General features: G+C 41.5%; 1 protein-coding gene across 1 annotated transcript in view; it reads right to left on the bottom strand.

The window, feature by feature from the left end:
• Positions 1 to 15,206: 15,206 nt before the first annotated feature.
• The window catches only part of LOC143393680 (uncharacterized), a 35,690-nt gene continuing 28,411 nt past the window's right edge, over positions 15,207 to 22,485 (bottom strand). Inside the window, exons 4-6 of the mRNA XM_076848098.2 lie at positions 21,858 to 21,994; positions 21,412 to 21,472; positions 15,207 to 16,939 (exon numbers count right to left, since the gene is read on the bottom strand). Coding sequence (XP_076704213.2) covers positions 15,280 to 16,939; positions 21,412 to 21,472; positions 21,858 to 21,994 — 1,858 coding nt within the window. The 3' untranslated portion in view covers positions 15,207 to 15,279. The remainder of the gene's footprint in view (positions 16,940 to 21,411; positions 21,473 to 21,857; positions 21,995 to 22,485) is intronic.

Genomic DNA, 22,485 nt, shown 5'->3' with positions numbered 1-22,485 from the left:
AGGCTTTGGGTTCCATCCTCAGCGCCACATATAAAGGTATTGTGTCATCTACAACTGAAAAAAAAGAAGTTGTATTCCCTGTTCTGAGATGTGAAGTTTCTTGTAAATTTTTATACCAGTTCCACATGAGATATCTCAGTTGGAATTTTCCCCCAAACCCTAATGTGCTGTCAGGCAGCCAGTTTAGACAGTCATTCTTGGAAATACTCTGACTCCCCTCTACGGGTTGAATTGATATAAGGTCTGATTTGTATAGTGAATGTCCATTTTCAGTGCCAGTTACTGTGTTCCTGATTGCATGGCAGCTACAGTGATCCAAAGAAATAACTAGATGAGAGGCTGGTGGTGTAGCTCAGAGGGAGAGCACTGCCCAGCATGCTGAGGCCTTTGGTTCAAATCCCCAGCCACCAAAAAAAAAAAAAAAAAAAAAAAAGCTTGCTTTATTGCGTTGTGCAGTGCTCTGTAGTAGAGCACTTGGCTACTTCCATCTGAGGAGCCTGGAGGGAAGTCTTCCTCTTCCTCACAGCTGAATATATCGTTCTGTTCATTTTTAGTTACATTTTATTCTCTGTGATTAAAAATATTGAAAAATTTTTCTTCAAGGATAATTTCTGTACATTTCTCTTAATAATGTTGAATTTGTTCAAGCAACTTGTATGCTAACAAATATTGTCTCTTTTATTTACTAAGATATATTAAAATATCCCATCGACATTGTGGATCAGGTTGACTTTTAGTTTTGCCAAGCTATTCATTAAACTTTATGATGTGTTACCATATGCTTCAGGCATTTTTTCTCACATGAATTTCACTTTTATTGCATATATTGTTGGAGTTTTTATCATAATGTCAAATCATGGTTTTGTAGGTGCTCTCTTAACTGACAACCACAAGTATCACCCCTGTTTCAAGGAGAAGTATAACACATTGTGGCATGATCAGTAGCCAAGAGGACCATGTGTTTTTTGTTTTTTTTTTAAGTAAGGGTGCTCAAAATTTCTTACAGGATTTGTACTTGTGTTATAAGTAAGACATTTCTTTTGGATGTTTTAAGGAAGTAAAATCTTGTCCTTGATAACTCACTTTTGGTGGTTGGGTGTTTCTTGGTTTTGCTTTTTGTAGCTCTCGTCATCAAGCCCAGATTTCACATATTGGACAAGCGATGTGCCCTGAGCCTCAGCCCATGATAAATTCTTTTCATTTTAGTTCACTTCTGTTTTATTGATTTTAAGTTACGATTTGGATCCTAGGCTCCAAATGTCCCCCCAGGCTCATGTGCTGCCGGTTGGCTGCCTGGGAAGTGGTGGTGAAGCCTTAGGGAAGTGGGGAGTCATGGGAGGCCCTTGAAGGGTTATTGGGACCCTGGCTCCTCTTTGCATCCTGACCGCATGAGGTGACGGTGTCCCACACCATGATGTGCTGCTTCACCACAGGCTCAAAGTGACAAAACCAAGATCATGGTGTAAACCTTTTCTCTTGTTTGGAGGTTGACCAGTGCCCTCCATGTGCCAGACTGAGAGTAGTAAATTAAGGAAAAACCCAGCCTTCCTGGAACTCGGCAGTGGAGGGAGGAGGTAATAGGTTTCCAAATATTGGGGGGGGGGGGTTGGCAGTACTGGGGATGGAACCAAGGCTTCAAGCATGCCAGGCAAGTGCTACATCCCCAGCCCCCAAAAATGAGATTGGAGGGAAAAAATAAAGGCCAGGCATTATGGAGCACACCCATAATCCCAGTCCCAGCTACTTCAGAGCCAGCCTGGGTCTTAAGTGAGACCCTGTTTCAAAATTAAAAAGGCTGAGAATGTAGCTCAGTGGTAGAGCATTTGCCTAACGCATGAGACCCTGGGTTCAGTCTCCAAAAAACAAACCCCAAAAGTAGAAGACAAAATGACATTATGGGCTGCAGGTGCTCTGTGGTGGAGCTAGTATGCGCCCACAGATGTATTTCATATGGTGTCTACGTGCAGTGCTGGAGGTGAACCCAGGGCCTGGAGCGTAATGGGCAAATGCTCTACCACTGAGCCCCTCCCTTGGCCCGTGTGTGTGTGTGTGTGTGTGTGTGTGTGTGTGTGTATTTTGCTCCTAAGTGTCAGGTGAATGTTCTTTATTGCTCACTTGATTCCCAGCTTTGTTGGTGTATAACTGACAGCCAGTACACTGCTCATATTTAAACTGAGATGTCCTGACATACACTGTATCCTTGAAAACATCCCCACAATGCAAATAGTGAACATATCCAAGAAAATTACCAACTGCTGTTTCCGTTCCTATGACTTTGTGGTTTTCAGACTTCATATAAGTAGAATCATGTAATATGCAGCCTTTTTAATTGGGCTTCTTTCACTTCCTCGGTGTGACGCACTTTCTTTCAGGCCTGGACAGAGGCCTTGACTTCTAAATCCTCCCTGGCTCCTTAGATGGCAGTAAGTACCTCAGATTCTTTCAGAATCAGGTCCTTGGTCCCTCACCCAACCTTGTGGTATTTGGACCCAGTCCCCAGATCCACAGACGACTTCCTGGGGCTTTGACACCGGATAGTCCCCACCTTCGAGCCCCGTTTCCGAGTCTGAGGGCTGCCGGGACCTGGCCCAACTCCGGAGCTTAGATTCCCCGCGCATTCTCAGGCTACATGTTTGGAAGTCCATCTCCAGCCACTCCATTCCCTCCTTCACTGTTCCTCCAGTGGAGTCTGGAGGCGCAGCCTGAGGCTGCCATGGGGAAGGCAAGCGGGTCTTGCGGCTGGTGGCCCCCGCTAAGCCGGGGTGTCCTCTCTCGCCTCCCGTTTCCTTTTCACTTTTTCACTGTCCAGTTCAATGTCATGGGCGCTCTCTGACGGCCGCGCCTTCTCCCCACAACAAACTAGTTCTGCAAGCACAGCAGCAGCGTCTGCAGGCCCAGAGGGCCACCAGGAGAGGGCGAGACAGGGGACAGGGCTTGGAGGCTGACATTGCGGGGTGGGGCCGAGGCCAGAGGGTGGGGCTTAGTGGGGGGGCTGAGCCCAGAAGGGATGGAGGTCAAGGGCACCCCCTGAGGGGGGGGGGGGACTGGCCTGCAGAGCCGGGCAGTAAAGGCAGAGGGTACAGTGGAGACCCGGGAGGAGTGTTGAGCTGTTGGAGAGGCCGTGGGGGACTTTGGAGAGTCCTCTCTTCTCCCCAGGGAGGATGTTTTCCAGGTTTATTGGAAGCAGAGTCTCAAATCCACAAGCCTCTTCCCCCAGCCTAGCTATTCCTAGAACTGCAGGAAATTCCTAAATCTGCAGATTCCTCTGCCATTCCCAAAGGCCAACTGCCCCTCTCCAATTTATATCATTATGTATAACTATTTATCCTTTATTGCACATTTCAGACAAAGTGTTTTAATTTTTTTTTTTTGTACCAGGGATTGAACTCAGGGGCATTTCATCACTGAGCCACACCCCCAGCCCTATTTTGTACTTTATTTAGAGACAGGGTCTCACTGAGTTGCTTAGAGTCTCACTAAGTTGTTGAGGCTAGCTTTGAACTCCTGATTCTCCTGTCTCAGCCTCCAGAGACACTGGGATTACAGGCAGGTTCCAGCACCCAGCTTAATTCTTAATCATTTTTTAAAGAGGGATAACTCTTTAAAATATTTATTTTGGAGCTGGGGAGGATTTCTGTGTTCAATTCTGAGCACCAAATAGATACATAAAATATTCATAATAAAAAATCTTATTTGACAGGAAAGCAGAGAATCAGCACATGGAGCTATGTGGTAAAAAGAAAATTTTTTTCCTTTCCTCCCAGTGTCTTTCCTGGGCACAGATGTCCTAGGGAACTCTCTTGGGTTGAGGTTCCTGTTGGAAAGTTTCCTGGCTGTCTGGCCTTCTGACCCAGTCCCAGGACAGGACTGCCTCTCTCTGAGCTGGTCAGCTTAAATAGATTTATTTACTTGCTTTGTAGTAGTTCAATAAATGGAAAAAGTATTTAATTAACAGAATCTGAACAACAATATGAAATATTTCCAAAAAGACAAGAAATGTGAATCTTAAAAAAATAAAATTTTACCATATTTATATTTTTCTTGTTATGTATTCTTTTTACTTTTTTTTAAAGAGAGAGTGAGAGAGGAGAGAGAGAGAGAGAATTTTTAATATTTATTTTTTAGTTATCGGCAGATACAACATCTTTGTTTGTATGTGGTGCTGAGGATCGAACCCGGGCCGCACGCATGCCAGGCGAGCGCGCTACCGCTTGAGCCACATCCCCAGCCCCTTCTTTTTACTTTTTTAACTCCCCTAGTATGTGCAGTAAGTTCAGGAGTTGTGTTTTTTTCCTTTTGGATGATTTCAAAGAGAATTCTGGGGCATAAACTTGCAATTCCCAGAAATGTTAAAATAGGATCAGTTGTTTGGAAATCCATTTCTTGCCTTGGAAACAACAAACTGTCATCTTCCCTTTCTGAAAAGAATAGTTATTTAGTGTTTTGTACTTTACATATAAATACATGCTTCAAGTAATTTTTACTGGATTTCACTAGGTTTTTCTCATTTAAAATATCATTGGTGATCCAAAGCATGTGAGACCTAAGACCTAAGCTAAGGCCACCCTTGAACTCAGGAAGCTGAGGCAGGAGGACCACAAGTTTGAGGCCAGCCTCTCCAACTTAGCAAGACCTTGTCTCAAAAACAAAAAGGGGAATGTTGCTCCATGGTAGAGCATCCCCAGACTCAATCTCAGTGCAGCATAAAACAAAAAGCTTCTTTTTTTTTAAGACACCTTTCTTTCTTTCTTTTTTTTTAATATTTATTTTTTTTTTAGTTTTCGGCGGACACAACATCTTTGTTTATATGTGGTGCTGAGGATCCAACCTGGGCCCCATGCATGCCAGGCGGGTGCGCTACCGCTTGAGCCACATCTCCAGCCCTGCTCTAGGTTTTCAAATGCATGAATGAAGTCATACTTAAGAGAGACTGAATGTAAGAAGTGTAGAAAAGCATTCAGATATCAAAATTTTGTTCAAAAATATAAAAACAATCATACTGGAGAGAAACCCTATGAATGTAAAGAATGTGGGAAAGCCTTCAGGTCTTGCCAATGTGGTCAAATGCAGGCCAGGACTTGCAGTGCAGAGGAGTGTTATGAATGTCAGCAAAGTGGGAAAACCTACATGTTGGCTTTAGGTTTCCAAAAACATGAATTAATGCACATGGGAAAGAAACCTCAGGAATTCAAGGAATGTAGCAAACCATTAAGATATTTCAATTCTGCTCAAAGACATAAAAATACATTAGAGAGAAACTCTATAAATGTAATAAATGTGGGAAAGCCTTCAGTTACGGCCAGTGCATTCAGAGGTGTAGTATTGGAAAGAACCATGAGTGCAAGCAATGTGGGAAACCTTCATGTCTGTTCATGAATTAAGGAACACTGGAGAGAAACCCTATGAAAGTAAGGAATGTGGGAGGGCCTTCAGATATCACTACCCTGTTCAAATACACATTAAGATGTGAAGAACAGCCGGGCACAGTGACGCATGCCTGTAATCCCAGCAGCTCAGGAGGCTGAGGCAGGAGAATCACAAGCTCAAAGCCAGCCTGAGCAAAAGCAAGGTGCTAAGCAACTCAGTGAGATCCTATCTCTAAATAAAATACAAAATAGGGCTGGGGATGTGGCTTACTGTTTGAGTGCCCCGAATTCAATTCCTGATACAAAAAAAAAAAAAAAAAAAAAAGGAAGAATAACTTTGTTTTGTATTAAAATAGGAAGTGAATATAATCTTTGTCCATGTTTTATTGCTACTTTTATTTTCTTAATGGAGATATTATGTGATTTCATAATTACTAGGGTCTCATATGATTCACCAATCAATCCTTCCGTCTCATAAGTATTAAAAGATAAGAACAGGAGTACACAACCTCACATAGTTCATAAAAACAGCATCTCTGTGGGGTTTATTCTACTTCTGTTTCTTAGATAGGGCCTTACTCTGTTGCACAGGACAGTCTCAAGCTCAGAACTCAAAATAACAACTTAATGTTGCATCCATATAACTTTCTAGTAAAGTGAAGGTAAGGAGACCCGACAGTTCACTGGTGAATGGTGGATGTGTTGAGCAGGACTGGGCACTGCAAGGATCAACTTTTGGGGTTATGTCCTGTTTTTCATCTTCATGGTGGTGGTATGAATATGTGAAAACTTATAAGAACACTTTAAGTGATATTATGTATCTTAAAAATAATTATTAGCTGGGTGTGGTGGTATATGCCTGCAATCCCAGCAGCTCGGGAGACTGAGGCAGGAGGATCATGAGTTCACATCCAGCCTCAGCAAGTATGCAAGGCTCAAAGTAATTCAGCAAGACCCTGTCTCTAAATAAAATATAAAAAAGGGCTGGGGATGTGGCTCAGTGGTTACGTGCCCCGGGTTCAATCTCTGATTTAAAAAATAATTATTGGGCCTGGGGTTGTGGTTCAGTGGTTAGAGCACTCACCTTGAATGTGCAAGGCCCTGGGTTCAATCCTCAGCACCACATAAATACAAATAAATAAAACAAAAATATTTTTTTAAAGACTTAAAAAATAATTATGGCAAAACAGTTTCACACACTTGAACTATGTTTAACTCTGCCACCTTCATATTTACTTCTTCAACATTTCTTTCTACCACTGTGGGATCAAAGAATTAAAGGATGGAGAAGTAATCAGGACCCACCAGGCCTTGCCTGCAACCCCATCTTCAGGAAACTCCTAGCCCTAACCCTGCCCTCTACTTATACCCACTCTACTTGAGAAAATTGAGAGGTTCCTAAAATCAAGTTGGGGCCTTTGGATTTAAATCGATCACCTCAGACTTTGATGGTGATGCTGTGGCTCTAAAACATAAGAGCCCATCCCACAGAGCATCACCCCAGGGAGACTGTTCTGGGGACATGCCAACTCAGCTTCAACGTCATGTCCTGACAGGGTTTCCGTCTCCAGCTTGCTCAGTGCCTGCTTTCTGACAAGTCTGCCTAGAAGCCCGTCCCTCTTCCACTCAGGAAAATACCTCTGTAGCAGTCACAGGTGGCTGTGAGGTGGCATTTTCAGAAAAAAAAAAAAAAACAGTCACAGAACCCATGTCACATGGCAGCAATGACCCCTGGGACACAACAACCCTGCTATCTCCAAATCACCAGCTCCACTGACAAATTAAAATTCTACTCATTTTTAAGGGGAGAACAAATAGAATCTATCCAAATACCAACACCCTACTTTTGTCCTTCCCGACTCCTGGTGTGTCTAAGTCCATTCTATGCTGTCAGAATCCTGAGGATCACTGGTAATTTATAATGAACTGCATTTTATTTCCCAATAGTACGGGAGACTAGAAAGTTCAAATCTTTCATCTTGAAAGTTCAAGGTCTTGCATCTGGCCAGGGCCGCCTCGCAGCACTACCCATGGCTGAAGGGCACAGGGAGGTTAAAAGAGGGTAACCAAAGTGGCTGAACTTGACCTCTATTAGGAAATCATTCCCACAGCAATCCCGTGATCTAACTGCTGACTACTGGACATCGGCGTGAGCCGGCTGTCTGTGGACTGAGACCTCTGAACCCGTAACTACACGTATTTAGGGATCCAATGAGTTTGGAAGCAACATTCAAACCTAGCAGATGCTTTTTCGGCCTCCAAGAGCCGCCAAATCACACATCATCCCCAAATTGTCCAGGGACCTTATCCACCTTATCTCACTCCTATTTTGCCTCCCTGGTGAGAGAAACTAACCCCGTCCCTGTCCTAAAACAATTAGAGCAACCAGCGCAAGATACAAAAGGATCCTTTGGAGACAGAACCTTCACAGGCAGAAACCCACGCCCTCCCTGGCAGCTGGCTGCGCCGCTGGGCCAGGTAGGTAAGTCACCGGCTCGGTGAAAAGATAGGGACGCAGTTCGTTTTGCTTCCGTGACCAGAAGTCCCAACCAGAACAATCACAGAGAAGGAAAAGTCTTCTGGGGGCTCACAGTTTCAGACGTCTCAGGCCATAGACGGCAGACTCCGTTCCTCGGGGTCAAGGCGAGGCACAACAGGACGGAGGAAGAGTGTGGCGGAGGGAGGCAGCTCACCTGAAGATCAGGAAGCAGAGAGCGTGCCACCCACCTGAGGCAAATATAGGGACCCCAAGCCACGCCCCCAGTGAACCCCTTCCCCCTGCCACACCCACCTGCCTCCAGTTACCTCTCAACGAATTCCCTCAGGTGATCAATGCACCGACTGAGTTAAGGTGCTCAGCCCAATCATTCCTCCTCTGCACCTTCTTCGTTGAGCTGTGGGAGGCAGTGATTTCCGACTCAGTGTGACACCAGGGTTATGGAGAGGTGACCTCCTTCCTAGACCCACTGGCCACTGGGCCAGTCCCAGGTACTTGATGTGTGATGGTTGGGGTGTGAGGCATCCTCCCAAAGCTCATTGTGAGACAGCGCAAGAAGTGCCCAGAGGAAAGGATTGGGTTAGGGCCTAAACCCAATGGGAATTAGTCACAGCCACCTGATGGGATGAGTGGTAACTGAAGGCAGGTGGGGTTGGCTGGAGGAGGTGGGCATGGGGGCGTGGCTCTGGGTCTATATTTTATATCTGACCCTTGGAGTCTCTGCTCTGATCATCATGGGAGCCACATTCTTCTGCCACACTCGTCTGCCATGATGTTCAGCCTCATCTCAAGCCCTGAGGAATGGAGCCGGCTGTCTGTGGACTGAGACCTCTGAACCCGTGAGCCCTCAAATAAACTTTCCCTCCTCTACAGTTGTGCTGGTTGGTCTTTCAGTTATGGCAGGGAAAAAGCTGACTAAAGCAGTGTGCTTTCTGGCCACAGGATGGTGTTCACTGGAGAGATTCTGCTTCTAATCCCTCTCATGTGACCATTCCCAACCAAAGATGGGACCCAACAGGGGGCACCTTGAGCCACATCCCAGGCCACCATGTGAATGCTACAGAATCCCCTTGTGACTGACAGCTGAGGTTGTGTGCACATTCTGACAGATTCTTTGGCTATTGCCAAGGGTCTGCCTATCTGATTCTTCCAAAAGCAATGAGGACTCATCCAAAATCACCCCCTTTGGGGTAAAGCACTGTGGGAATCTTGCCCCCAGATTACCCATAAACAAATTAAGGACACACATATCTCTCAGCATATGACACAGTGGAGACTGGGGCGGGGGGCTTGCTTAACCAGCCCATTCAGGGGCAACTTCTCCTGTTCAGCCCAATTCACATAAAAAAGTGAGTTACTTAGATACAATGTGATGTTCAAGCAGTTTACTCTGACAACACTCAGATTATGGCAGCAGGCTGGTGGCCTGGACCAGATGTATTTAGGGGTCCAATGACCATCTGACTGGGAGCATCTCCACCACAGACTGTTTTCAATCAGGGGTTTTTCCTTCTTATTCATGCATTTGGTTTGGTTCAGGTACCAGGCACTTCCTTCAGAAAGGGGTTGAAGCTCTTTAGGGGTAACCATTGCTGGAAAGGAACTGCTCGAGGGTGGTCCCCCTGGGCCAGGTGGCACAACACTGCCAGGTGACACACACTGTTGGCCCTGCAGGGTGCTTGAATTGCCTTATAGAGCTAGTGTTAAAACTACAGCCAGGGCTGGGGACGTGGCTCAAGTGGTAGTTCGCTCGCCTGGCATGCAAGGAACGCTGGGTTCGATCCTCAGCACCACTTTAAAAATAAAGATGTTGTGTCCACCGAAAACTAAAAAATAAATATTAAAACAAACAAAAAACTACAGCCACATGCTCCTTACAGCACACTGCATGGCCATGAGCCACCAGGCCTGCGCACAGGCTGCACTTGGGAAGAGAAAACGGGGTGTGAGAGGGAAGTCTTGTGGTTCCTGTGTGGGAATGTGGCTGACTTGCTTGAACAATCTTAAAGGCTAGCAGGGATTGGCAGAATCACATACAAGGGATTGATGAAGCATTGGGCTACCCTACATAGGACATACCAGGATAATACAGTGTATTAAATGCTATTATATATACTACTAGTGTACATATACTAAAAATGTATACTACATACTTAATGTATACATATGTGAGTATATCAATTCACTTACCTACATAGCATATATTATACTATAATATATATAGTATATAATATTATACTTAATGGTATATATTATGAAAAGGTACATGCATATATCTTCTGAATACAGATGCAAACAGACTCAAAAATTGCAAATCAAGTCTAGTTGAACATACCCTTGCTGCCCAGCCAGCTGGGATTCGGCACAGGTGGGCAGTGAGTGCTCCTCACACCTGACATTCAGTTCATGGGGTCTTGGCACTTGCCTAGCATGCTGGAGGCCCTGATTCTACTCCCAGCACCAAAAAAAATTATTTCCACCTTGCATTCCTATTGCCCATTTTTAATTCAGGCTATTTGGCTTGTTGCTTTTGAGCTTAGATATTCTGGATGTTGGTTCCTTGTTGTCTATACAGTTGGCTTTGGTTCTACCAAACCAAAGTTGTTTTTTCAATCAAGTGATTGCTCCACACCTCCACAGAAGCTTTTTAGTCTCATGTAATCCCATCCATCTGTGTGATTCCTGTGATTTTTAGGGTGAGAGGATTTGTCCAAGATAACTTTCCTAGCCCCTTCTGACGTCTGGAAAGCTATCCTTTTTTTTTTTTTTCCTGGTAGTTTTAGTTTCAGATCTTAGGTCATTAATTAGTATACTGTTGACTTTTGTAATTAATAAAGATGGGGGTCCAGTTTCATTCCTCTGCAAGTGGATATCTTTTTAAAAATATTTAGTTGTAAGTGGACACAATACCTTTATTTTTATGTGGTGCTGAGGATTGAACCCAGTCCCTCACTTGTGCTAGGCAAGTGCTCTACCACTGAGCCACAGCCCAGCCCCACAAGTTGATATCACCTTTTCTTTCCGGATCAGGGGTGCTTTACCACTGAGTTGCATCCCCAGTCCTTTTTTTTTTTTTTTTTTTTTTAAGACAGGTTTTGGGGGCTGGACTTGTGGCTCAGCGGTAGAGCACTCACCTAGCATGTGTGAGGCCCTGAGTTCGAGCCTCAGTGTTAGAGTCTGTAAACAAGTCTGGATGGCGCCTGGCAAAATGCCAGAGGGAGTGGTTTGTGAAGTAACGCCAGCGAGCCATTAAGTGTGGAGATTCCTTATTGGTTGACTGCTGTATCTATTTTATGTTAATTAAGATAAGCTGTGTGGAATGTGTAAATACCGCTCCTGTCCTACAATAAACGGTTCCCATTTCTGCTGTACGATCTACACAAGTTGTTCGTCACCCCCAGGTTATTTTGCCCAGCCACGGGCTGGTGCACCTCAGCACCACATATAAATAAATAAAATAAAGGTCCACTGATGTCACGTTCCTCACAACCAAAACACTCAGGGTCACTCCTGGGGAACTGGGCTGCCTGAAATAACCACACAAGAGACAGAAATATCTTTTTCTTTGAGGTCCTGTGACGGCTCCTCTGACCTTAAGGGTCCGTAGAAAGAGAGTGAACAAGTGCGTGCTGAACACTTTTATTGAGGAGAAGCCATTCAAATGAAGCAAGGGGTCAGGTTTGGGGGGCGGGTTAAGTCTAGCTTCGTGCTGTCTGCCCTCAGCAGGCTGACTGACATCTAGGAAGGCCACACCCAAAGGCAGAACAAGAGAAGGGAACACACAAAGGGCGTTTCCATGGAACATTCTATCCCAAACAGGGTAAAGGGGTAATATTACAAAGGAACAGGTGAATGTAGCTCAGTCCATGGGGTAACACACCTATGTCTGAAGATGCATCCTCAACCTTCGGGACTGGGGCAATGTCCAGGTCACAACAAGATGCAGTGACCAGTCAAAGCCTCTCCACTCAGGGAAGGAGAATATGAATCAGAATGGCCGCCACCCACACATTGACAATAAAAAAAGGGGGGGGGGATTTTGCTAAATTGCTGAGCTCTACCAAGCTGGACGATACCATGGTCTTTGATCTGAGCACTGTGATCTCTCTGTAAGCCAGCTCATGAGAAGCCTCTTGCTTTGTTCTTTTTGCCCAAGATTGCTTTGGCAATTAGGAGTTTTTGTTATTGTTATTCCACACAAATTATAATATTCTTTTCTCTATTTACCCTACATTCCGTGTGGGATGCAGATTCCCCTTACTACTTCAAGAGGAATTTACTGATCCTGGGATCACTTCTGGTAACTTGGATGTTTTATTACCTTTACCACTTAACTGTGTGTTATCACAAAACTATAAGCACTTGGACCACATGAATGTGTTCCTTATCACATACTCAAATCCTACAATACTTTTTTTTTTTTGCTTGATTTTACATTTTGCACCTACAGAGACTGATGTTAAGAGAAATCTGAAAATTTAGCGTCAAGACTACATTTTGGCTGGATGTGGTGGCCCAAGCCTGTAATCCCAGCAGCTCGGGTGGTTGAAGCAGGAGGATCATATGTTCAAAGCCTCAGCAATTTAGCAAGTCTCTAAGCAACTCAGTGAGACCCTGTCTCTAAATAAAATACAAAAAGGGGCTGGAGGTGTGTCTCAGTGGTTAAGTGCCCCTGGGTTCAATCCTCAGTACAAAAAAAAAAAAAAAATCTACACTTTGTAGGCAATATGAAAAGTGATCTAGTCTTCCCTTACCCTTGTTTTGTATTCTGACAATTTACTTAAATATACTTACCTCATGTGACCCCTGTGGAAGATTTCTTTAAAAACTATTATATATGTTTTTTTTTGGGGGGGGGGAGGGGTTGTACCAGGGATTGAACTCACTCAACCACTGAGCCACATCCCCAACTCTATTTTGTATTTATTTAGACACTGGGTCTCACTGAGTTGCTTATCATCTCACCTTTGCTGAGGCTGGTTTTGAAACTCATGATTCTCCTGCCTCACCCTCCCAAGCTGGTGGGATGCCCAGCATCATATAGTTTTTAATGGATAACTAAGTCTACATATTTTAATGAACATAATTCATGGAAATCAATGTGTACTATAATAGAAAAAAGGGTGGAATAACAAGAATCGTGAGACCACATCATACACATTACACAGAAGAGGAAAGCAATGATTTATTAGCAAGAAAAATAAAATACACCTTTTTCTCTACTGACTCTCTTAATTACAGTTTTTTCCAAAAGGAGGAATGTGATATCCAGTTCCTGACACACAGACCAGCAATGGACAAAACATCCCTTTTCAATAGCTCATTAATGACAATTGATGACAATTAAATAGCTCATAAGTGCCAATTAAACAGTGTAAAATTGAGTCTATCATATTGGAAATACAATTCACCCACCTATGTATCAAAATGCAAAGATAATAGGAAAAAAAAAAACAACACCCCACCAAGCCCCTGTAAATTGCTTAAATTCTTACAGAAACATTTCATTTCATATGTTGTTGTTTTGGTACCAGGGAGTGAACCTAGGGTTGCTTAACCACTAAGTAACATCCTCAGCCCTTTTTTATATTTTACTTAGAGACAGGGTTTCACCGAGTTACTTAGAGCCTAAGTTGCTGGAGGCTGGCTTTGAAGTTGTGATCTTGCTGCCCCAGTCTCTAGAGCTGCTGGGATTACAGGTGTGTACCACCACACCCAGCTGAAACATTTCATTTAATGTTTCAAATTACTACATATCCAAGTTAAAAATGAGACACTGAAGAACAAAATATACTCAGAACTTTTGCATTTCTTTCTTGTAAATTCTTCATAGAATAAATACTTCACTATTAATGAGGTTTTCTATACTTACATTTACAAAACTTCTCTCCAGTATGATTTCACATGACTTAAATTACTAGCTGACCTGGGAGGCTGAGACAGGAGGATCCCAAGTTCAAGGCCAAACCTCAGCATTTAGTGAGACCCTGTCTCAAAAAATAGAAAGGTTGAGGATGTTCTCTAGTAAAGCATCCCTGGGTTCAATTCCCAGTGTAAAAACAAAACAAAACAACCAAACTTGTTAAAATGCATGGGGCCAGGTGGAGGATATCTGTAATCTCAGATATTCAAGGGAATGAGGAAGGAATATTGCAAGTTCAAGGCAGGCCTGGACAACTTGGTGAGATCCTATCTCAAAATTTAAAAAGTGCTTGGGATGTAGCTTAGTTGTGAAATGACTGGGTTGAAACCTTAGTACCTGCCCTCCAAAAATTAAAAAAAAAAAAATCCCATTTAATAAAATGGAAAACTTTCCTTCGCTTTTAAAAGGAAGTGCTTCAAAGCCATGTATAATCTTACATATATATTTGAAAAGATGTAGGATACCAGGTTTGACACATTGCATATATTCGTGGAGATTCTCACGACTGTGAATCTTTCATGGCTACAATTTGAACTGATGACAAGCCTTACTGCATTTTCACATCATAAGACATCTGTCCATTGTGCATTCCTTTCTCAGCTGAAGACTGCATGGCAATGAAAGAATTCCCATGCTCCTCTCATAGGATTTCTCCAGTAGGAATTATCTCATGTGTTGGAAAGAAACTGAGAATTTGAAGGCTTTCACATATTCCTTGTATTTACAGCACTTGCCTCCATTCTGGGTTGCTCTCATATTTCAGACAACTAAAACTTTACCACACTCTTTATATTCTTAATGTTTTTCTTCAGTGAGTCCTTTTATGCCTTAGAAATGGAGAAACTTATAAGTTTACATTTGTAAGGCTCTTCTCCATTAGGTACTATCACATATCTTCCAATATTTGCAAAGGACTCAAACACTTTCCCATATTCTGTACATTCATATTTCTTATTCATATTTCTTTTATGTACTTGGAAAGTACTCAAGTAAGGCTTTGCCATGATGGTTACCTCCATAGTGTAATCCTTTTATACACATGAAAAGAAAATGAGAAAACTCTTTCCCATGTGGCTTAACATAAATAGGGTTTCTCTTTCAGTATGGGTCCTTTTCATGGATTGGAACTGAACAAGCATTTGAACCCTTTCCCAAGTCCTTACATGCAAGGGTTTCTATCCAGTATGGGTCCTTTCATGGACTATAAAAGATCAAGATTTTTTTTGAAAGCCTTCCTACATGGCTTACATTCATAGGGCTTCCCTCCAGTGTGAATCCTTTTATGTACAAGAATAAAAACTAGTGAATGATTTTCTGTGCTGCTTACACACAAAGGGTTGCTCTCTAATGTGAATCCTTTTGGGTAGTTGAACTAAAACAAGTGGAAGTTTCCCGCACTGCTTACATTCCTAGGGCTTCTCTCCATTGTGAGTCCTTTCATGGATTTGAAAAGAACTAGAACTTCTGAAGGCTTTCCCACACTCCTTACATTGCTAAGGTTTCTCTCCAGTGTGTGTCCTCTCATGCAATCGTAAAGAACTAAAATTGCAAAAGGCTTTCCCACATTGTTTACACTCATAAGTTTTATCTCCAGTGTGAATTCTTTGGTGAACTCGAAAAGACCAAGAATCCTTGAAGGCTTTCCCACATTCATTACAGTCATAGGGTTTCTCTCCAGTGTGTGTCTTTTCATGGACACGGAAAGACCAAGAACTGCTATAAGCTTTCCCACACTGCTTACATTCATAGGGTTTCTCTCCAGTGTGAGTCCTTTCATGGATTCGAAAAGAACTAGAACTTCTGAAGGCTTTCCCACATTCCTTACACTGGTAGGGTTTTTCTCCAGTGTGCATCCTTTCATGCAATCGTAAAGAATTACAATTGCGAAAGGCTTTCCCGCACTGCTTACATTCATAGGGTTTTTCTTCACTGTGAGTCCTTTCATGGACTCGACAAGAAGAAGAAGCAACAAAGCCTTTCCCACATTGCTTACATTTATATGGTTTCTCTCCAGTGTGAGTCCTTTCATGGATTCGAAAAGAACTAGACCTTCCGAAGGATTTCCCACATTCCTTACATTGATAAGGTTTCTCTCCAGTGTGAGTCCTTTTATGCAACTGAAGAGGACTAAAATCGATGAAGGCTTTCCCACATTCCTTACATTCATAGGGTTTCTCTCCAGTGTGAATCCTTTCATGCACTCGAAGATACTTCACATCCTTGAAGGCTTTTCCACAGTGCTTACATTTATATGGTTTCTCTCCAGTGTGAGTCCTTTCATGGATATGAAATGAACTAGAAGTTCTGAAGCCTTTTCCACATTCCTTACACTCATAGGGTTTCTCTCCAGTGTGAATCCTTTCATGCACTCGTACATATCTCATATCTCTGAAAGCTTTCCCACATTGTTTACATTTATATGGTTTCTCTCCAGTGTGAATCCTTTCATGGACTCGATAAGAACTACAACTTCTGAAGGATTTCCCACATTCCTTACACTGATAAGGTTTTTCTCTCATATGAATCCTTTCATGATTCAGAACTGATTTGGAAAATTTAAAAGCTTTCCCACAATATTTACATTTGTAAGTTCCATCTCCAGTATGTTCTAACATGTCTCTTCCAACCTTTCCATGGGAATTGAACGCTTTCCCACAGCAGTCCTTACATTCATAGGGTTTCTCTCCAGTGTTAGTCCTTTCATGACTCAGAGCTGACCTATGATAGTAAAAGGCTTTCCCACAAAATTTGCATTTGTTAGGTCCATCTCCAGTGTGCAATATCATGTGTCTTCTTTGACTTTTATGAGAAGCAAATGATTTCCCACATTCCTTACAATCATACAGCTTCTCTGCAATTTGAGTCCTTTCATATATTTGAAAGGAGTAGTGATCAGTAAATTGTTTCTCATATAGCTTACAATGATACTGTTTCCCCCCGTATTCCTGAGTCTCATACAGTTTGTATCTGGTATCATGAACCATATATCTATTAAGGGATGAGAGACACATGAAGACTACTCCAGGCACACTGCAGTCATATGGCTTAACTCCATTAAAGCTTTGGTTCACATCAGGATTTAGAATATGGCTAAAGATTTCTCCACAGTGAAGATGCTCTTTCCTTTCACAGGCTTGCTCTCCATTATTATTGCTGTTAAAGAGGAGAACTACATTACTGTTGGTTTGTAATATTAGCAATTCTACCTTCACTATTATAAACTGGACAGATGTTTTTACTATTATTAGAGAAGTGTAGGTTTTCTGCACTGTCCAAACTCTGTGAAAGTGAATGGACTGAATGCTTTGTAGGAGAGTTTGACCAAGTTATTCAACAATATAGTGATTTTCATATAGGGAATTCCTATTATTGTTTCTGATTTGCAAAAACATTTAAATCACATTTAAATACACATTTTGGTAAAAAATTTTTTATCAGTAAGTTTATTTATTTTTTATTTTTTTAATATTTATTTTTTAGGTGTAGATGGACACAACACAATGCCTTTATTTTTATGTGGTGCTGAGGATCAAACCTGGGTCCTGCCCGTGCTAGGCAAGCACTCTACCACTGAGCCACAATCCCAGCCCCTATCAGTAAGTTTAAAGCTGAACTTTTTTTGTTGTTGTCTGCTTATTTTAAAAATTTATTGGCATACTACACTTCTCTCATATAATATTTCCTGAGACGACAATGGTATGAAACTAGAAATCAGTAAAAGGAAGAATCTTGGAAATTTCACAAATTTACAGCAACTAAATAACATACTCCTGAACAATCCATGGATCAAGGAAAAAGGTAAAGGGAAATGAAAATATCTTGAGACAAAAATGGAAACATAATGAACATCTGAAACTCATGGAATGAAGCCAAAGCAGGTCTACAATGGATGCATAAAACAATAAATGCCAACTTGAAAAAAAATAAGAAAAAGCCCATATATAGTCAAATATCATGGATCAAAAAACTAGAAAGAAGAGAACAAGGTAAATGCAAAAGGAGCAGAAGGAAGGATACAATGAAGACCAAAATAATAAATCTAAATCAAACAAAGACCAGAAAAGATAGAGATAGAATCAGTAATGGTGAGAGTTGCTTTTATAAAAAACAAAAATAAACAAACAAAAAAAACCAAAGTGCTCTGGGAAAATGAGAAGATTCAAGTAAATAAAATAATAAAATGAAACCAGTCCAATAGACACCTCATAATTTTTTTAAGTTTATATGTGACTATTAGAAACAAATATATGCCCACCAATTGGATACCCAAGAGGAAAGGAATAAATTCCTAGAAATACACAATCTATCAAGAATGAGTCAGGAAAAACTAGAAAGCCTGAACAGACCATATACAACAAGAGACACTGAATAAGTAACCAAAAATCTACCAAGAAAGAGAAGCGCAAAGTCAGATGGATTCCAGGCTGAATTTAAACAAGCACTCCAAGAACTGATACTGAAGTTCTTCCCCAACATAGCACTAGGCATAGTATTTCTTTTTTTTTTTAATATTTAATATTTTTTTTTTTTTCAGTTCTTGGCTGACACAACATCTTTGTATGTGGTGCTGAGGATCGAACCCGGGCCGCACGCATGCCAGGCGAGCGCGCTACCGCTTGAGCCACATCCCCAGCCCTAGGCATAGTATTTCTAAAAACGTTTTAGGAGGTCAGAATCCTAGTGGTACCAAAGCCAAAGATATGAAAGAGGAGAAAACTGCAGGTGAAGGTGAAAAACATGAAGAAAGTCAATGAGCAGTGGCCCACACCTATAATCCCTGCAACTCAGGAGACTGAGCAGGAGGCAATTTCCAGGCCAGCTTCAGCAACTTTGACAGACCCTGTCTCAAAATAATTTAAAACAACAACAACAACAAAAAAAATAAAAACACCTGAGATTGTAGCTCAATGGTAAGGACCCCTGGGATCAAGCTCCACTACAATTATTATTATTAGTAGTAGTAGTAGTAGTACTTAAAAATAAATTTACCCAAGGATGTGAAAGATCTGTAGAATGAAAGCTATAAAACACTGAGGAAAAAAATCATAAATAAATAAAAAGCTAACTTGTATTCATGGATCAGGAAAATGAGTATTAAAATGTCCACACCACCCAAAACAATACATATTCAATGAGATCCTGATAAAAATCATAAGGGAAATACAATACTAAAAAGTATTCAGAATCACAAAATACCCTAAACAACACAAAAAAAATTCTGAGATGAATAAAGTTGAAGTACCACCTTCCTATCACAAAAGCATTTTACCAAGTTATAATGATCAAAATGGTATTATACTTGTTTAAAAAAGACACACAGTTGAGTGGTAGAGCCCTTGCCTAGAATATGTGAGGCACTGGGTTTGATTCTCAGCACCACATATAAATAAACTAATAAAATAAAGGCCCATCAACAACAACAACAAAAAAAGTCAAGTGGAACATAACACAGGGTCCAGAAATAGATCAGAACATATACTATCAATTAAGTTTGACCACAGCACCAAGAAGACACAAAGACAGCCTCCTCAAAAAGAGTACAGGAAAAGTGCCTTTCCACAAGCTGAAGAATGAAACTGAACCCCTATCTTACACAGTACACAAAATGAATTGAAAAATGGTCAAAACAATGAAAACTTATTATAAAGCAACCAGAAGAGAGAACGTGGGAGAAAGTGCCTGGACACTGACTTGCATTGATTTCGTAAATACTACACCAAAAGCTCAGGTCACAAAAGCAAACATAACTAAAAGGAGTTACATTAAATTAAAAACCTTCTGCTTCTGTCAAGCAACTACATGAAAACAGCTTCTACCAATTTAGGAAAAAACATTTAAAGCCATAATTAAGAAGTTATGTCTCGGGCTGGGGATGTGGCTCAAGCAGTAGCGCATTCGCCTGGCATGCATGCGGCCCGGGTTTGATCCACAGCACCACATACAAAGGTGTTGTGTCCACCCAAAACTAAAAAATAAATAAATAAATAAATATTAAATTAAAAAAAAAGAAGAAGTTATGTCTCTGTCCATTTTCTCTTACTGTCATAAAATACAGAAGTTGGGTTAGAAAAAGAGGCTTGGAAGTCCAGACGCCATTATGCCACTAATCTGATGAGGGTCTATTGGCTGAATCATCACATATCATATGTCGTCACATGGTGGAGAGCAATATGTGAGAGAAAGTGTGAAGAGAGGCATGAAAAAGAAGTGATGGGCATATGCAAAGGGCAAGACATGCAGGGTGCGATGGTGCACACCTATGATCCCAGAGGCTTGGGAGGCTGAAGTAGGATGATCACAAGTTCAAGGCCAGTATGAAAAGGTGCTCCATATCACAAATCATCAAGGAAATGGAAAGCAAACCCACTGTGAGATACCACCTCACACCTATTAGAATGGCTATTATAAGCTGAAAAGATAACCAACATTGGGGAAGATATGGAGTAAAGGAAACCTTATACATTGTCGTCAATGTACGTTGGTGCAGCCATTATGGAACACAATAGAAAGTTTTGTTAAGAAAAAACTAAAACTGTCACATAACTCAGCAATGCCATTTTAAGGCATATACCCAAAGGAAATGAAATCAGCACCTTATAAAGACGACTGCACCTCCACATGCATTGCAGCATCATTCCCAACAGCCACGCTATGAAAACAAGCATGAGGATCTCCTTAAGGAGATCCTTCCCTTGGCCACTGCAGGGATGAAATGACAGCACAGTATGCTAAGTGAAGTAAGCCAGACGCTGAAGGACAAGTATTGCATGACCTCACTTACATGGGAAATAGATCAAGTACACTAAGATAGAGAATAGAAGAGTAGTTACCAGGGCCAGGAGCTGAGGGGAGACAATGAGAAGATGAAGATCAGAGGACCAAAAAAAAAAACAAAACAGATTATGAGGCTGAATGAGGCCACAGATAGAATGCAGAATATGAGAAACCAGGTGCAGTGGCGCACACCTGTGATCCCAGTGGCTCGAGAGGCTGAGGCAGAAGAATTGCAAGTTCAAAGCCAACATTAGCAACTTAGCAACACCCTATCTCTCAGTAAAATATAAAAAGGACTGGTAATGTAGCTCAGTGGGAGCACACCCCTGGTTCAATCCCCAGTATTAAAAAAAATAATAATAATTAATTAATTAATTAATTAAAAAAAAACAGGGTTGTATACTTGAAATATATAACTTAATTTTTTAAGAATAAGATTCATGAATATGGTTTTGAAATATGGTTTTCTATTTTGTAAATAGAATTTACATGTATATCACATTGAAGTAAACATTTTTTGTTACAAAATTCTCAGCATGGGCTGGTGTTATGGTTCAGTAGAACACTTGCCTAGCAAGTGGTCGATCCTTAGCATCACATGAAAAATAAATAAATAAAATTAAGTTTAAAAAATATTCTCAGTAAATAAAATTGATCTTTTTAATATCATTTTCTTATTTTTAAAATTTCATGTTATCTAGATAGTGACAGATGCATGTACTCTTCGCCTACTGGTGAGGCTAAAGTAATTCAAAGCCAGCCTCAGCAATTAGCAAGAACACTGTCTCCGGAAGAAATCATGAACTAGAATTCTCTTGTGGGACATTGCTTTCACTTGGGAGTAAAATTACCTTAACTTTCCCCCAAAGTTTCTGTAGCAATCTTCCCAGTTCTTGTCTTGCAACAATTTTCCTAAAACGCAGAGACAGACAATCACCATGAATTATTAGGATTACAGAAATGCGACTGACTAGCTTCCAGGAATGGTTAGAACATGCCTGAATCGATACACCACAGTATTCCTTTTCCTTGTTCCAAATTGTGGAACAAAGTTCATGGGTAAGAAACACTTTTTCTTGGCAGCAGTGTAATTCAGTGGCACAGCCCTTGAATAGCATGGGTGAGGGCCTTGGGAAGAAGGAAGGGAATGCAGGGAGGGAAGAAAGCAGAAAGGAAGAAGATAGGAAGAAAAAAGAGAGAAAGTAAGTAAATGAAAATGAAGAAAGAAAGAGGGAGGAAGTGAGGGAGGGATAAATAAAGACACTTTCTGACTAAGCCAAAGATGTCTGGTCCTTACCTAGAGAGGAGAAGTTGCTAAAGGTTTCCGACATCACATCTCTGTAGAGTTTCTTCTGGGAAGGATCCAGCAGAGCCCACTCCTCCTGGGTGAAGTCTATAACCACATCCCATAAGACCACTGAGTCCTGAAACATCCTAGACAAATTTGTAACAGGAGGGAATGATACAGATGCACAAGACACACATGCTCTGTATTCTCCAAACATTTATCCTGTAATCCATGAAGGTAGAACAGTGTACCCTGGGTCTTGTTTACATTGAGAAGCAGGTTAAGAGTTGCAATTTCAGGGCTGGGGATGTGGCTCAAGCGGTAGCGTGCTCGCCTGAAATGCGTGCGGCCCGGGTTCGATCCTCAGTTGTGTCAGCCAAAAACTAAAAATAAATGTTAAAAAATTCTCTCTCTCTCCTAAAAAAAAAGTTGCAATTTCTGCCCATTTACAATGAAACAAAAGTGGCGATTTCTGGCTGGGTGTGCTGAGGGCATGCCTGTGTCTCAGCTACTCAGGAGGTGGAGCAGGTGGATCACACAGGGAATTTTAATCTGTGCTCACACTCACTTCCTCATAAATTACTAGACCCAAGAATACAGGGAAAGGATCTGTTCAGTTTTACTGTGGTCACTTCAA

Source organism: Callospermophilus lateralis, chromosome 1, assembly GCF_048772815.1.
Source record: "Callospermophilus lateralis isolate mCalLat2 chromosome 1, mCalLat2.hap1, whole genome shotgun sequence".
NCBI classification, from domain to species: domain Eukaryota; kingdom Metazoa; phylum Chordata; class Mammalia; order Rodentia; family Sciuridae; genus Callospermophilus; species Callospermophilus lateralis.
Note: the sequence above shows the minus strand (reverse complement) of the source record. Positions and strands in the feature narration are given on the sequence as shown.